Here is a 17858-nt window from a genome sequence, read left to right on the forward strand (position 1 = left end):
AGTTGGCGTAGTGTGTGCGCTAACAGCCCAACCCAACCAAACTTTAGGCCGATAGAAAGTCTGCAGTCTGCAGGGGCTCTAAGTCAAGCCAACCCGAGCCGATATATTGCGAATTAGTGTCTAAACACACTATGCAGAATTTCTACGGCGGAAGTTCCGCTTGATTCCGCCTGCAATGTATTTTAAATTACCGATTAATGCCGTAATTCAGTCGCGTTACAATATATTACATACAATAGTATGCGTTTGACATTGCTGACATAATCATGCGGACAGGGAATTTCCGCCGCGGAACTTCGGCATAGTTAAGTGTGTTTGGACACAAAGTGCCACAAAGTAAGTCTAAACACACCATGCCGAAGTTCCGCGATCGACATAATCCGACCAAATGACGTAGGTCTGTCAGTTGCTTAAGAATCATATTTTACATCGATGACGATCGACGATTCAGACATACTTTTGAAAACGTTTTTGGTAAATGCTAATAGACGTATTTCCGGAATAGGAGGGGTCAGTAGGTAAGTATGTACTACTGTAATTGACCCCTATATCATAATATTTTTGCAAAATTTAACAGTTTTTGAGCTATAACGTTTTTATCATTTTTCGAAATAAGCCAAAAATGCGTCGTAGCATATTTTATTTCCAATAATACCTAGTATTTTAAAAAGGTATAACCGACTTCAAAATTGTAGGTAGTCGAAAAATTCGTTATCTCAAGAACTACTGAACCGATTTTGATAAAACTTGGAGCATTCCCTAAGTTAAACAATACCTAGTAGGTACAACAAAAAATAATTACAGAAATCTGATTAGTAGTTCCGGAGATAATAATATGCGAACACAAACATAAAAACATACATATACGTATACACTTTTGAAATTTGGCACATTTGGTCAGAAGCTGATATAGACTAACATAATATTATATCTGGAAATATTACATACAAAGTGTAAAAACGGGACCCTATTACTAAGACTTCGATGTCTATAATTCGTCTGTCTGTCTCCAGGCTGTATCTCATAGCGACTTCTGAAAGTTTCACAGATTTTGTAAAATCTGTTGCCGCTATAACAACAAATACTAAAAACTAAATATTAGATATCTATATTTAAGGGGGGCTCCCATACAACAAACGTGATTATTTTGGCCTTTTTTGCTCTATATTTAGTATAAAGGGATTTTGGGGGCGATAAATCGATAGCTAGGAATCATTTTTAGAAAATGTCATTTTAATCGTCTTTTATCGAATACCGAGCAAACCACGGTCAAATAGCTAGGCAATAATTATACAAGGCAGGCACTTGAAATATCATATTAGTTAATAGTTATCATATTAATATTTCTTTGATAATTAAATTAAATTAAACTATAAATATATAAATTATAATAATAAATAATAATATCTATGGACGCTTCACACCACGTCAGTCTGGCCCCGAACTAAGTACCTAAAGGATTTGTGTTACAGGTACCAGACAACGGATATATATTTAATACTTTCATACTATACATATATTTAAGATTTTTATTATATCATACACATATTGAAAACTTTTTGTTCCGTCGGCGGGATTCGTACCCGTGACCGACGCTTGAGCTACCAACGCGACGCGCTCACCACTGAGCCACAGAGGTCGTCGATAACGAATAATAATTATAAATGGCATGTATTTAAATCAATATCTGTATATTCCCTTTTCTCGATCAAAATATTTGAAAGTTTCACCAAAAATACTGACTTGCACACTAATTATGCACCCTAAATAATGCGAATTCAGCATACTATTTCAAGTTATTTGCGAGACTGTTTTACTGAACGAATAACTATTATTAAAATAGTATATCTAACAATTCCTTAGTTCAACAAACATACTACAACTTTTTAAAGGAAAACCATCACCTAAATTACTTTTAGGAACATCATTTATTCTAAATAAAACCCAATTTAATCTGTTATGTTCATACGAGTATTATAATTAAGAACACATAAAAATCATCAAGTGCTAACTTAACATGGACTAAACTTTAGCACAGTGAATGGTAACTCAGTTTATAAACAATAATAATAAACAATCGGCAAAGAGCGAGTCGGATTCGCTCACAAAGGGTTCCTTAACTTAAGGGCTCCTTATATTGCAAAATAATTAAGCCTCCGGCTTAGGAATTGCGCTCTAGGGGTTGACAAACTACTAAAGAAAAAAAAAAGAAGAAAAAAACAACTGGCTTCAATTATGAGTCGACGGAGCCCTGCGACGAGGGTGGGAACTTCTGGGTAGTTCACAAAAAAATAACCACGATGGCTAAGGCGAGAGCGCTGCGCAGCGTAGCCTAACCCAATCAAGTCGTATTGGGCCAACATTGCTATTAATTATTTAAGAATCATTAATAAATTTATTAACCCATACAATTACAATACAGTAGTAAATTTTGATAATTTTTCTTAATTTTTATGAAGAAACCTTGAATTATATAGTTTTGGAATGATAAAATCTTTTACCATATCTCCTCATAATTACCAAAAATCTTTGTCGCTAACACAGAAATATATCAAGATATATCAGTGGTTGCTAAAGAGTAAAGAGCGAGCGCAAAGGAGTGAGTGCGGCGTTAGATGAGGAGGCCCCAACATATTTTTTTAGTAAAACAGAGAAAAAAAAGAAAATAAAGTTAGGCTAAAAATATTTTAGTTGCACGATTTGTCAATTTGTAGACTTGTTTTGATAATAGAAATTGATTTTATTGTGGTGTACCTTTCGATATCGTTTTTAGAAATTTCGTTGTAAGATTGTTCAATTTAGAGTGCAAGTTAGTATTTTTGATAAACAATTTAAATTTTAGTTTTACAAATAATATATCCGATGTATGAACCATATTTTTGGTGTGAATTCGGTCTCGTTTTGTATGATGTTTAAGTTTTTTTTGAAGGACATGTTCATTTAATCAATTGTTTTTTTTTAGTCAGCATTAGTTTTTCTGGTATGCATTCAGTTAATTAGCGGAGTTGAGGTAGTGTGCTGAATAATTATTCTGATGTGCATATAATAATATCCCATTATAAATTATAATAAACTAAATTAAATTGAATTGAATTAAATTAAATTAATGTTTGAGGGGGCTTCCATACAAAAAACACAATTTTTGACTTAATTTTGCTCTATAACGGTATGGAACCCTACGTTCGGGAGTCCGACTCGTACTTGGGTCTTGCACGTTTTTTTAGCTAACCGTAAATACTAGGTATACATTATACACTATAAAGGTTGTACCAAAACGATTTGATAATATTTTAGGATATGTATTGTTTCTTATAATATGAAGTTTATTGTAAAATTAGCAGCACTGAAACTTTGAACTCCTGTTTCTATGGGAAACGCCCCAACGTCATGAATTGGCCCGTATAAAAATAAAAATCTAACCAACTTTTTAAGGAACACATAATATATACACCTTAAAGTTTTCGCTTTGTTTTACTACTGTATAATATTAGAAACATAATCAAAAATTAAAACGAGATTTTTTTTAGATTAAAGTGGATTTTTTAAATAAATATATAAAAATAAAATCGGCCGAGTGCGAGTCGAACTCGTAAAGAGCGAAAGTAGGAAAAAATATATTTATTTGTATGGCAGCCCCCCTTAATTAGGTATTTATATATTTATTTTTATTTTAATAACAAATATTAAAGTACATAATAATTGGGTACTTTGTGAAAATTTCAAGCGTCTACATGGTTCCATTATAGATTACGAACCAAAAAGGAAAAAAAACCACGTCCGTTGTATGAGAGCCCCCCCTTAAATATTAACTTTGTTCTGTTTTTAGTATTTGTTGTTATAGCGGCACTAGAAATACACAATCTGTGTTTCAGAAATTATAGCGGTTCTTGAGATACAGCTTGGAGACAAACAGACAGATGGACAGTCAGACGGACAGGCATTGAAGTCTCAGTAATAGGGTCCCGTTTTTACCCTTTGTGTACGGAACCCTAGAAAGAAATTAAAGAATAAGGGCCTGTTTCACTACTTCCTGATAAGTGCCGGATAGTGTGAAGTGTGAGGTGCCGGATCCACCACTTAACTTGACAGATGGAGAATCTGTCATATAAGTTGTGGATAGCCTATCCGGAACTTTATCGGGAAGACACGACAAAATTACGCTCGTCTGGCCTCACCCTAAATTTGTTTATTGTGTGGGAATCAAACATTTCCACACAATACAAAGTATCTTGTGTTTTCTTTCGGGAAACAATGTATTGCTATAGAAAATCCTATTAAAATTATTGTATCTAATGTAAAACATTTTTATTATCTTCCAAAAAATCTTTTGTATATCCAAATAAAATAGTTTCTTCTTTTTGCTATATTTATTTTGAAGATTGTAACACATAATATTAAAATATATTTTTTAATATTCTAACTTTTAAACTTTTCAGAAACACGGAAGCAGATTTACAAGCAAAGTCATAAACATAAAGCCGATGAGATATCTGAACAAGTAGAGGAACAAGATGCATCAGTTTATAGAACTTCACATCAAATAACTGAGGAAAGTAATATACTCAAAGTAAAAAACGTCCAGGATGTGCAAGCTCGACAGGTTCCATGGCGTAGAAAAGTCGTCAAGGATGAGGAGCAAGAAGAACAAATTGAAGTAAGAAATTGGAGGAAATCTCGCAAAACTGATACAGTTATCCAAAAGTCTCAAGAATTAGAAGACTCAAATCTTCTTGTGCTAGAAGATACAGAAATTTCCGATACCAAGCAAGTATCAAGGCAAAAATTAGAACCTAAACCATGGACAGAAGAAACAATAACATTAAAACCAACCAAAGTAGAAAAATCTCCTATTATAAAAGAAAAAATTGAAGAAGTTAATTTAAGACAAGTACGTAAAGATTCAGTTACAAAAAGTGAAGTTCTTGCAGAAGAACAATTTGTTTCGACTGAAGATAGTGCAATACTTAAAGTACAGGAATCTATTCAAGAAGACAAAAAATTGCCCGAAGAAAGCAAAATCGAACAAACCCACGCGTGGCGTCGAAAGACACGTGTGGCAAAATCCAACATTGTGGATGAAGTTAAAACCGATATTGAAATTGCTGATAGTAAAAAGCCTTCTAGTGAAGTCACAGAATCGAGCAAAATATTAAAAAAAGAAGTTGAAATTGATGAAAAACAAAACGACCAGCCTTCTTTGAAAAGAACTATTAAGAAATCAACTATTGATAAAACAGCAGAAGAGTCAAAACAGGTTTCCGAAGCACAACAAATAAAATCGGATACTGGTAAGTATCTAATCTAAAAAGTAAACATATATACAATGTGGCTCTACTTCGATCCTTTAATGTTCTGATATATGGCATACTTTATCGACAAAATATTGGGTCACTTTTTTTTCTCTAGGTTGTAAAATGGCAGGCATTATTTTTTTCTCGAGCTCTTATACTAATCTGACCAATACTTATCATGCATCCTATGCATTAAATCCAATGAGCATAAAATTACATCCTATAAACATAAAAAAAGAAACATAATAACATAAAGCTGGCTTCTCACAGCGAGTAATAACCACGAGCCGCGCCGCGCCAGCTCGAACCAAGCGCAGTGTGAAGGTAGTAGCTCGAGGTGGCGCGGTCTGGATCCGATTGAAGTCGATAACTTCAAATGCGCCGCTCGGCGCGGCTCGTGTCAATATTACGCGCCGTGAGAACGGGTGGCGCACTCGGCTGTTGGCTCGTTCTCGCTCGTACAAATCGACTCGACGCCGCGCCGCGCGGCTCGTGATATCACGTACCGTGAGAATCATTACATAAAAAGCTCGGACAAAGTCGCGACACTTTGTATATTATGTTTCTAGTGTAAAAGTAAAAGTAAATATCGTATATCTTAATTGTAATAATTGCTTAAATAATAGCTCAGACACAGCCAGTTTCATTTAGATGGACTACTCATTTCATAATAAAATATTAATAATAATTTTTGAATTGAGACCATCAGGCTTCAGTCTCGAAATCAGCGAGTAGCGGGGCGGGAATAGCGGCGGTGCGAGAGCGGCACGTTGCAATGTATTATAGATTAATTTTAATATGGAACTGGCCTCGAAAGTAGCGGCGCGGCGAGCGGCGCGCGGCGTACTAGACGGCCGCCGCCACTGCTCCCGCCCAGCTGCCCGCTAATTTCAAGACTGAAGCCATCTTGAATGTCATGTCATGTCATGAACTAAAATTACACATTGATTGAGTAATATAATAATGAAAGTATGATTTTCATATTAATAAAAAATAAGGTATAGGCAAATCTCACATATAAAATTTTCGTCTCGCAGCATTTGTATCAAAGTTCTCCGCAACGGTACCGTTAATTTTGACAAAACTTTCGTTGCTTATCCTGAAGGTCGGAGTATTAGTCAACATATTATATTTTTCATAGGCTTAACGTGGTAAATATAATATGAAACCACTTTTACTTAGATTTGTATAAAAAAAATAAAAATAAGAGTCTCTCTTGCGCGTCCGCGACTTATAATTCACGTCGCATTTACAGTGATGTCATTGCGCGATCGCGACGTATTCGCTGCGTGTCCTGCTCCAAATATTATGATAATGTGATAATTCCTTAGGTGCTTCATTAGAAACTTATGTTATTCAACATTTATAAACTAGCTACTGTACATGAAAAACTTTTGTAACTAAAATATTCTTTCTCTTCATAGTGACTGCAAAAAAAATTCATGAACGATCACAAAAGGTGGAACCGAAGCCTTGGACGGAAGAAATAATTAAATTGAAACCAGCAAAAGCTGAAAAAACTCCAGTAACTAAAGAAAAAATAGAAGAAGTGACTTTAAGAGGTGTTAGAAAAGAATCTCTACCTAAAGCAGATACATTGGTAATTGAAGAATCTATTACTTCTGTGGAAGATACTATTATTTTACGTTTAGAAGACGCTATTGAAAAACATGAAAAACCAGTTCCAGCAGCAGCAATATTACCAAAAGAAGGAACACGAGAAAGTCAACTGTCTGAAGCCACATGGCGTAAGGGTAAGAGAAAACCAAAAGCAGACGAACCTGCAGAGGAGGTTGTTCTTAAACCCGTTCCAAAAGAAAAACCAGTAGAAGAAGAATCCAAAGATGAAATTCATCTTATACCTGTCGAAAAAAGAAAACCAGAGCATGAGAAAGTCGATGAAGTGCCAAAGTGGCCAGTTGGTAAGAGAAAACCCAAAGAAGTTGAAGTTCCTGAAGAAGTTGTACTCAAACCAGTTCCTAAGGAAAGAGTACTGGAAGAAGAAGAAACACCAGATAAGGTTGAGCTTAAGCCTAGTAAGAAAAAAGAAATTCCACAGGAAGAAATAACACCTGAGGTCACATGGCGTACTGGTAAGAGAAAACCAAAGCTGGAAGAACCTGCAGAGGAGGTTGTTCTCAAACCTATTCCAAAACAAAAACCTGTGGAAGAAGAAATCAAGGATGAAATTCATCTTAAACCTGTCGAAAGAAGAAAACCAGAGCAAGAGAAAGTTGAAGAAGTGCCGAAGTGGCCAGTTGGTAAGAGAAAACCGAAAGAAGTCGAAGTTCCTGAAGAAGTTGTGCTCAAACCAATTCCTAAGAAAGGAGTAACGGAAGAAGAAGAAACACCAGAAAAAGTGGAACTTAAACCTAGTAAGAAGGAAGAAATTCCACAGGAAGAAAAAACGCCTGAAGTCACATGGCGTACGGGTAAGAGAAAACCAAAACCAGAAGAACCAGCAGAAGAAGTTGTTCTCAAACCTATTCCAAAACAAAAATCTGTGGAAGAAGAAAGCAAGGATGAAGTCCATCTTAAACCTGTCGAAAAAAGAGAACTAGAGCAAGAAAAAGTTGAAGAAGTGCTGAAGTGGCCAGTTGGTAAGAGGAAACCAAAAGAAATCGAAGTTCCTGAAGAAGTTGTGCTTAAACCAATTCCTAAAGAAAGAGTACCGGAAGAAAAAGAAACACCAGAAAAAGTTGAACTCAAGCCTAGTAAGAAGGAAGAAATTCCACAGGAAGAAACAACACCTGAGGTCACGTGGCGTACTGGTAAGAGAAAACCAAAGGTGGAAGAACGTGCAGAGGAGGTTGTTCTTAAACCTATTCCAAAACAAAAACCTGTGGAAGAAGAAATCAAGGATGAAATTCATCTTAAACCTGTCGAAAGAAGAAAACCAGAGCAAGAGAAAGTTGAAGAAGTGCCGAAGTGGCCAGTTGGTAAGAGAAAACCGAAAGAAGTCGAAGTTCCTGAAGAAGTTGTGCTCAAACCAATTCCTAAGAAAGGAGTAACGGAAGAAGAAGAAACACCAGAAAAAGTGGAACTTAAACCTAGTAAGAAGGAAGAAATTCCACAGGAAGAAAAAACGCCTGAAGTCACATGGCGTACGGGTAAGAGAAAACCAAAACCAGAAGAACCAGCAGAAGAAGTTGTTCTCAAACCTATTCCAAAACAAAAATCTGTGGAAGAAGAAAGCAAGGATGAAGTCCATCTTAAACCTGTCGAAAAAAGAGAACTAGAGCAAGAAAAAGTTGAAGTGTCGAAGTGGCCAGTTGGTAGGAGGAAACGAAAAGAAATCGAAGTTCCTGAAGAAGTTGTGCTTAAACCAATTCCTAAAGAAAGAGTACCGGAAGAAAAAGAAACACCAGAAAAAGTTGAACTCAAGCCTAGTAAGGAGGAAGAAATTCCACAGGAAGTAAAATCACCTGAAGTCACATGGCGTACTGGTAAAAGGAAACCAAAGCCGGAAGAACCCACAGAGGAGGTTGTTCTCAAACCCATTCCAAAACAAAAGCCTGTAGAGGAAGAAACCAAAGATGAAATTCATCTGAAGCCTGTCGAAAGAAAAGAACCCAAGCAAGAGAAAGATGAAGCAGAAAAAACACCAGAAAAAGTGGAGCTTAAGCCTAGTAAGAAGGAAGAAATTTTACAAGAAGAAAAGACACCTGAAGTCATATGGCGTACGGGTAAGAGAAAACCAAAGCATGAAGAACCTGCAGAGGAGATTGTCCTTAAACCGGTTCCAAAACAAAAGTCTGAGGAAGTAGAAACCAAGGATGAAATTAATCTTAAACCTGTCGAAAGAAAAGTACCAGAGCAAGGCAAGGTCGAAGAAATGCCGAAGTGGCCAGTTGGTAAGAGAAAACCCAAAGAAGTCGAAGTTCCTGAAGAAGTTGTGCTCAAACCAATTCCTAAGAAAGGAGTACCGGAAGAAGAAGAGACACCAGAAAAAGTGGAACTTAAGCCTAGTAAGAAAGAAGAAATTCCACAGGAAGATAAGACACCTGAAGTCACATGGCGTACGGGTAAGAGAAAACCAAAGACGGAAGAACCTGCAGAGGAGGTTGTTCTCAAACCCGTTCCAAAACAAAAGCCTTTGGAAGAAGAAACCAAAGATGAAATTCATATAAAACCTGTCGAAAGAAAGGAACCAAAGGAAGAGAAAGCCGAAGAAGTGCCAAAATGGCCAGTTGGTAAAAGAAAACCGAAAGAAGTAGAAGTTCCTGAAGAAGTTGTGCTCAAATCAGTTCTTAAGGAAAATGTCCTAGAAGAAGAAGAAACACCAGAAAAAGGGAAACTAAAGCCTAGTAAGAAGGAAGAAATTCCACAGGAAGAAAAGACACCTGAAGTCACATGGCGTACGGGTAAGAGAAAACCGAAGCCAGAAGAACCTGCAGAGGAGGTTGTTCTTAAGCCCGTTCCAAAACAAAAGCCTTTGGAAGAAGAAACCAAAGATGAAATTCATATAAAACCTGTCGAAAGAAAGGAACCAAAGGAAGAGAAAGCCGAAGAAGTGCCAAAATGGCCAGTTGGTAAAAGAAAACCGAAAGAAGAAGAAGCTCCTGAAGAAGTTGTGCTCAAACCAGTTCCTAAGGAAAGAGTTCTGGAAAAAGAAGAAACACCAGAAAAAGGAGAACTAAAGCCTAGTAAGAAGGAAGAAATTTCACAGGACAAAAAAACACCTGAGGTCACATGGCGTACGGGTAAGAGAAAACCAAAACCAGAAGAACCCTCAGAGGAAGTTGTTCTTAAACCTATTCCAAAACAAAAACCTGTGGAAGAAGAAAGCAAGGATGAAATTTATCTTAAACCTGTCGAAAGAAGAAAACCAGAGCAAGAGAAAGTTCAAGAAGTGCCAAAATGGCCAGTTGGTAAGAGAAAACCGAAAGAAGTTGAAACTCCTGAAGAAGTTGTGCTTAAACCAGTTCCTAAAGAAAAAGTACCCAAAGAAGAAGAAACGCTAGAAAAGCCGAGAGTTGCGGCTGTTCCTAAGAAAATTGTACCTCATGAAGAAGTTTTACCGGAAACAGAAGAACTGAAGCCTAGTACAGAAGAGGTTAAAATTGAAGAAGAAGAAAATGCGGTGATTGGTTAGTATTATCATAATATAATAATTATACTAGATTGTTAAAGTATTGCATAATTTAATCATTCGTTTTTTATACAATGGCATTAGTTTTTTCGTTAAACAAATATTTTTTAGTTATTTTATTTATAATATTAAAATATTATCATCATTGTTAAAATTTATGTTAGGTAATATTAAATTATTTAATTTACATTCATTTTTTATATATTATAGTGATTATTTATATAATATAATTGATTAACAGAGACACGGAAAATTAAAGAGAATGGAAGACAAAAATCAGAAGAAGCTATTAAAAATGAAGATTTGAAAAAAACGGTAGATGAAGAAGTTACAACTTTGCATCGTAAAGTAAAAGTTTCGAAGAAGAAAACCAAGAAAGATCAAATTACCGTCGAGGAAGAAACGGAAGTAAAAGGTAAGAATTAAATTTTATATTTTATGTTACAGTCTTAACGAATATAATATTATAATACCTGTATATAGAACCTTAATTAACAAGTATATTTTCGTACATTAATGTATTTTTCTCGTTGTATTTATGTGTTAATACATCGTGTTAACAATTTAAAAATGTCTTTAATATAAACAAAACGTTTTCAGACTTTGGACCGAAAATAATTCAACCAATAAAATCATTGACATTAAATGAAAATACTTCCTTTGAGCTCACGGTTACGTTTGTACCAGATAAGCAAAATGAAATATTATGGTACTTTAATAACCACTTACTTGAACAGACGCTCACTTGTTCCATTGACACTGATAGTAATAAATCCACTTTGAAAGTTGATAAAGTCAATAAGCAGACCGTCGGAAAGTACGAAGTAGTGTTACGAAAAAACAATGTTTTTGTGAAGTCTGGGGCTTCCGTACAGATCAATAATTCGTTAGAAGAAAATTTGATACAGCCCCCTGAATTTGTTAGACCATTGGAACCTGTTGAAGCTGAGATAGGACAGGTGCTGTTATTGGAGACAGAAGTCATATCAAGTCCATATGCATCATTCCAATGGTTTATAGGAAATAAAGATATTTCGTCGTATATCAAAGACAAAAAACTGCAAAGTAATATACATATAACAAATAAAAATAACATTTCGTGTCTTGCTATAGATTGTCTAACTTCAGATTTAATTGAAACAGTAACGTGTAGAGCTGAAAACTTTGGAGGCTCGGTCTCATGTTCTGCGCCTTTGGTTGTTAAACGCGGAAAAGGTTTTGAATTGGGAGATTCACCAAAATTCATAGAATTCTTAAAACCCTTAAACGTAATGGATGGTGAACCAATTGTATTAAAATGTACAGTTTCGGGTAAGCCTTGGCCGAAGGTTACGTGGAGTCGTAACGGAAAGCCTATTGAATGGGCGCGAGACATAACTATTGGTAGACAAGAGTCAGGACTATGTGAACTGATTATCAAAGAAGCGTTTCCGGAAATGTCTGGCACATATACTTGTGAAGCTACAAATGAATTTGGCAGTTGTAGCTGTGAATGTTTTGTAAATGTAGAAGGTAGAATCAAATAATAGTTTTGAGTCGACTAATAGATCTGCTTATTGCATGATTAACCAGAGATCTGATAAAAACGAGCCTTAGTATTTAACAGCTTAGAATAAATAACATTGATTAAATTTACGTAACTTTTTAAGAGTAGGTACATAATATCTAAATGATTTAAGTACCTCTAATTACATTAGGAATAACTATCAGTAATTATACGACATTGCTCTATAATTATAATTATGCCTACTACATAATAATTATAATTATTATGATCTAGGCGTGACACGAGTGTACTGTGTACAGAGAAACATTTAATATAAGTAATATATATTATTAAAATATTATGTTAAAGTACGTATACGTTTTGAAATTTGATGATTTACTGATTTTATTTATACTAATTTGCTGTGAGCTCAAACTCAAATAAAATAATATATATTTTTTTACACTACAATATTGTTGTATTAGGAAAGAAAACTTTAAATTATGTAGGTTTTGCTTTATTGTTCTCCAAACAAAATTACACATAATATTAAGTTGATTTTTTTAGTTACAATCTATACTGGCCGGTCCATCCAACCATCTCTTGAAATGTATATTAAAAAGTAATGATGAATAGTCAATAATCATTTAACCAATGTACGCTATTTGGATAATATAACTTACAAGTTATGCTATCTTCCATAATGATTTGACCTCAGTTATGTTTCTAAAAATATAGTCAAGTTATTGTTGATTGGATAGCATAATTATTACTAGTTTTGAATTGCTACTATATTGATCATTAATTCTTTTGCTTTTGGCAAGGAATTAAGAAAAAACTACTAACTATACTTAGTTACATATAGAAAACATTTTTTTTTATTATTTTAACAAGGTTTTTTTTAGAATATAATTATAAAAATTATGTATATTATATTTAATCTAATTTTATGTTTCAGCTTTCGAATATGCTCCGAATATACCAGAGGAGGAATATTTAAGTGACGAAGTAAGTCTTGTTTTATAAGTGTATGTTTTAAGTGCATTATCTTAGAGATAAGTTAGTAGTATCCAAATACTTCTATTTAAATTTCAGTTTATATAGAATTCTTTGGTAGTATCCTACTATAAAGACAAATCTTAGCAAATTAGTTTACACGAGTAGACACGCATTATAATTAATAATTTATATTTATGTCTATCTTCGATGTTTTTTTATTCCATTTCTGTTACCAATAATCTTTTTCCTATGCCTTCAGAAAATAAACGATGTCGAAGAATTTTCTCCGAGAATTGTTATAGCTTTGCCTACAGTGATTTCGACAACAGAGGGCGAATTGACAAGGTTCGTATTTTTACTGCTACTAACTATTTTTTAGACTTAAAATAAAATACTTTTTATACGCCAGATTGATGGCTAAAAAGATTACTATAAAAAAATGATCAGTCGCTCAATCCGTGAGTTCGACGTTCAGTTTCGCGTCAATCTTTATCAGGTTGATGTATCAGATTGATGAGAAACTGAACGTGTAACCTACGTCCTTAAAAATACTTCGAGAAAGAAATTCAATTTACTTTAAGATACGAAACATAATTTCCAAATAAATTTAATTTAATATTTGATTGGCCAGATTGGAAGCAAAAGCTATTGGAGTACCAAAACCAGAAATAAGATGGCTTAAACAGGGTGTAGAAATCAAACATTCACAAGAATATCAAATAGAAGAATTGGAAGATGGCACGTCAATCTTGATATTACCAGAAGTATACCAAGATGATACAGGGGAAATTGTGTTTGAAGCATTTAATCCTCTGGGAGTTACCTCCACAATAGCAGCTCTGTCTGTAGAGGGTAAGTTATAAACTGAAAAATTCTTACTGAGAATGAAAACATTTTTCAATTTCAATATTATGTTAATTTTAATATTATTTTTATTTCAGTTATTCAGGTTGTAAAAATTGTTAGCGTATCTAAAGAAGCGGTAAAATAACCCATTCCCTATCCCCAACAAATATACATTATACAATAATTTGGTTTTTAAGTATATATACTTATACAATATGACACACGCAATTTTTTATTGTTTTTGATCATGTAAATTCAAATATGAATTATTATATTTGAAAACACTTGATATTTTTAATATTAAACAATAGGCATATATGGTATTATCATTCGTATAAGGGAATATGCACTGTACAATACAAAACACACTATAACATATTTTTTAAAACAATTAAATACAAGTATTCGAGTCAAATGCAGTACAGTACAGTATCATAATACTACGAAAAGGTATCTTACTTTATCTTCAAATTAACCTCTCGAATACCGGGATGTCAAAATTCTATTGAGATTGAGATTTCAAAATTTTTTTTTAAGATTTACCAAATTGTGCCAATCAGGAACTGATTTAGGGCATTCTTTTTGTAGCCAACTTCATACTCTTAAAAATAATGCATAGAACAAACGAAATTAAATCAGTCGAATTTCGACCATTGGGCGATCTCTAGTATTAATAATAAGTTCTTAAAATTATTAAATGTACTTGTAGATCTAATGGTATTTCTAATATTTACAGGAATTATTGGCACTAAGGAATATAGAAAACCAGCGTGGGTAACACACATGGAAGAACTACAAGCTGCCCTTAAAGGTATACAATTACTGTCATTTTAAGTTCCTCAAAACCTGATCTCATGCACCGAAAATTATGATTTTGGTCTCATTCTATTCGGAATACCATCTAAAATATTCTATCAAAATTCCAAGAGGGGCTGAAAAAATGCAAAAGTTATAAACAATCAAGTAAACAAAAAAAGAAGGGGGGAGATAATCAAAATTGGATAATAGATCCTTAAAGAGCAGGAAATTTCTTAAAAAATTAGGATTTTTTAAGAAAGCGCGGCCAACTAGTTCCGCGAGCACTATAAATAGTCTGATCCACAAGTGCCATTTTCCTCAAAACCTGATCTCATGCACCGAAAATTATGATTTTTGGTCTCATTCGATTCGAAATACCATCTAGAACATTCCATCAAAATTACAAGAGGGGCTGAAAAAAATGCAAAAGTTATAAACAATAAGTAAACAAAAAAAGAAGGATTTGGTTTTTTTTTATATTACGAAAATTATTTGAGATAATCAAAATTGGAAAATAGAACCTTAAAGAGCAGGAAATTTCCTAAAAAATATCTCATGGAACCTTATCAACAATCCTCATAACTTTCATTAAGCGGCAAAAGTAACAGTAAATACGCGTGGTTCGGGTTTCGCGTGATTTACCGCAATCTGCTACGTGAAGTAAAAAAAATATTTTAAGTGATTAAATATTAATATTAAGGAATAAAAAAATTGTGTAAGTACTAAGTACACATATCAATTAACAATAATCCGTAAACAAAAATAAATTATAAAAATTTGTTTAATTGTTATGCTTTTGTTAATTTGTTAATAGTCACCATTTTAATGTTAACATAAAACGCTGATTATTTCAAAACAAGAAATCCAGATTTCTTATATTATTCTTTTGAGCAAATTTTAAAAGGGTTTATATGAGATGAGATGTCCGTTGAAAAAATTCAAAAATTTTGATTTTTCACTTTTTTATTAACATTCAAAAGCATTAAAAAATATTCATGTAAATAAAGCAATTACGGTATTTTTATGTTCAATTATTGTTACTTAAAAGGGCTTAAAAAGGATCTCCGTTGAAAAAATTCAACAATTATGGTTTTTTACTTTTCTATGAACAATCAAAGGCATCCAAGAATTTTTCATGTAAATAAAGCAATTATTAGGATGAATAAAAATTATTATTTAAATTTTATTACTAATATAAAATCTGGCTTTTAACAATAACAAAACAAAACAAAATGTTTTGTTATTGTTAAAAGCCAGATTTTATATTTTTTATTTATTTTAAGTAATAAAATTCATTATAGATAATGAAGGGGCATACATACGACAACGGCTCTCCTTTGAACATTTCCATATCCCTATAAACTGTTTTCTTGTTTCATAATTTTTAGAGCATGTTTTAGTAGTCGGGTTTTAGTTTTTTTTTTAACTTTATTTTTATTACACACAGATGAAACCAATTTCGGTTTCGTTTGACAGCTCGAGATTGTTGCTCTATTCCGCTAGGTATATTAACTTTATGGTTTAGTTAGACAGAACGCACCAGAGATTGCATTATAGCAAGATGAGTCAGCCCATAAAAAGATAATCTAAGGAAATAATATTCAAAGTGCGTACGTTTTTTAAAAAACCGGCCAAGTGCGAGTCAGACTCGCCCATGAAGGGTTCTGCAGCAGCAATAAAGTTTATTTCTATGAAATGAAAATGTTTTCGATTTATTTTTATATTTCAGTTCATTTAATGAAAGTTAAGTAAATTAATGTTTACTATTTATGACCTATAAAAAACTACTTGTTAGATCTCGTTCAAACCAATTTTCGTTGGTAGTTTTTATAGTAATGTACATCATATATCTTTTTTAGAATTATCATGCCCCTACTTTAGAAGTTAGAGTGGGGGGGACACACATTTTACCACTTTGGAAGACTCTCTCACAAACTATTCAGGTTAGAAAAAAATGATCTTAGAAACCTCAATATGATTTTTAAAGACCTATCCATAAATGCCCCATACGCATAAGTTAGATGAAAAAATATTTTTTTGTTTCAGTTGTACCTATGGGGACCCCTAAAATTTATAATATTTTTTCCATTTTGTATCAAAATCTTAATGCGGTTCACAGACTACATCTACTTACCAAGTTTCATTAGTATAGCTCTTATTGTTTCGGAGAAAAGTGGCTGTGACATACGGACGGACAGACAGACAGACAGACATGACGAATCTATAAGAGTTCCGTTTTTTGCCATTTGGCTACGGAACCCTAAAAACGGAAAGCCGATGTCAATAGTATATAATATAAAAGTAATAAATTGTCTTTAATTTATTGTTTTCAATACTTGAATAATTATTGTTCACGATGTGGGAATAATGGCGTGGAGGCTCCAAAGGAAGATCTTCCGACCGAGCGAGGTGGTATGCCCGGTCAGGCCGAAGCCCACGTGATACATTTCAGCTGTCGTATATATACCGACTCAGAAAACTTCGATAGCGCGATACAGGAATGTTAGGCGAATTGTGGGTACCGCCACAACGATATCTCGAGATTGGTGGTCACTATCTAATCTCATGTACGTTGCGAGCAGCAAGCAACCCGCCCCCTCACTCTGTCCGTCCCTACCGAAGGCGCGGCCAACTAGTTCCGCGCGCACTATAATAATAATTAATGTGAATATTAATTTAAGTAGAATTTCATTAGAAAAATCGTCAAATTATGTAAAAAATATTCAGAAAAAGATTTAAGCTGAATAATATGAAATGAAAAAAGTGCGAGTCGAACTCGTGCACGAAGGGTTCCGTACCGTTATTATAGAGCAAAAATAGGCCAAAATTTTTGTTTTTTGTATTGAAGCCCTCCTTAAATTTTCAATTTCGTGAAATTTTCAAATGCTTACTGTTACTATTATCGACATAGAGCGAAAAAGGCCAAAAAAATCACGTTTCTTGTATGGGAGCCCCCCTTGAATATAAATTTTATTTTGTTTTTATTATTTGTTGTTATAGCGGCAACAGATATACACAATCTGTGAAAATTTCAGAACTCTAGGTATAGCTGTTCTTGAGATACAGCCAGGAGATAGACAGACGGACAGACAATGAAGTCTCAGTAATTGGGCCCCGTTTTACGCTTTGGATACGGAACCCTAAAAACTACATAAATGTTTTTTAAAATTTTCTTTGCTTTTTTAATGTTATTGAGAAACACTTTTTTATGTTTCACCTAGCATCTCAATCAGTTCCAACATTTGTTCAACACATTTTGGGGGAGCGTGTAGAGGAAGAAGAAGCTGTAACATTTGAGGCTATGTATAGTGGAAATCCTAAGCCAGGTAAAAATTAAACATTTGTT

The 17858-nt window shown here is 33.8% G+C and overlaps 1 protein-coding gene across 1 annotated transcript in view; it reads left to right on the plus strand.

The window, feature by feature from the left end:
• LOC121738440 (titin) overlaps positions 1-17858 on the plus strand; it is a 130448-nt gene that overhangs the window by 43583 nt on the left and 69007 nt on the right. The window contains exons 22-30 of the mRNA XM_042130481.1: positions 4437-5288; positions 6716-10381; positions 10625-10798; positions 10984-11895; positions 12828-12877; positions 13128-13213; positions 13500-13720; positions 14451-14525; positions 17734-17838. Coding sequence (XP_041986415.1) covers positions 4437-5288; positions 6716-10381; positions 10625-10798; positions 10984-11895; positions 12828-12877; positions 13128-13213; positions 13500-13720; positions 14451-14525; positions 17734-17838 — 6141 coding nt within the window. The remainder of the gene's footprint in view (positions 1-4436; positions 5289-6715; positions 10382-10624; positions 10799-10983; positions 11896-12827; positions 12878-13127; positions 13214-13499; positions 13721-14450; positions 14526-17733; positions 17839-17858) is intronic.

The sequence above is a fragment of the Aricia agestis genome, chromosome Z, assembly GCF_905147365.1.
Source record: "Aricia agestis chromosome Z, ilAriAges1.1, whole genome shotgun sequence".
Taxonomy (NCBI): domain Eukaryota; kingdom Metazoa; phylum Arthropoda; class Insecta; order Lepidoptera; family Lycaenidae; genus Aricia; species Aricia agestis.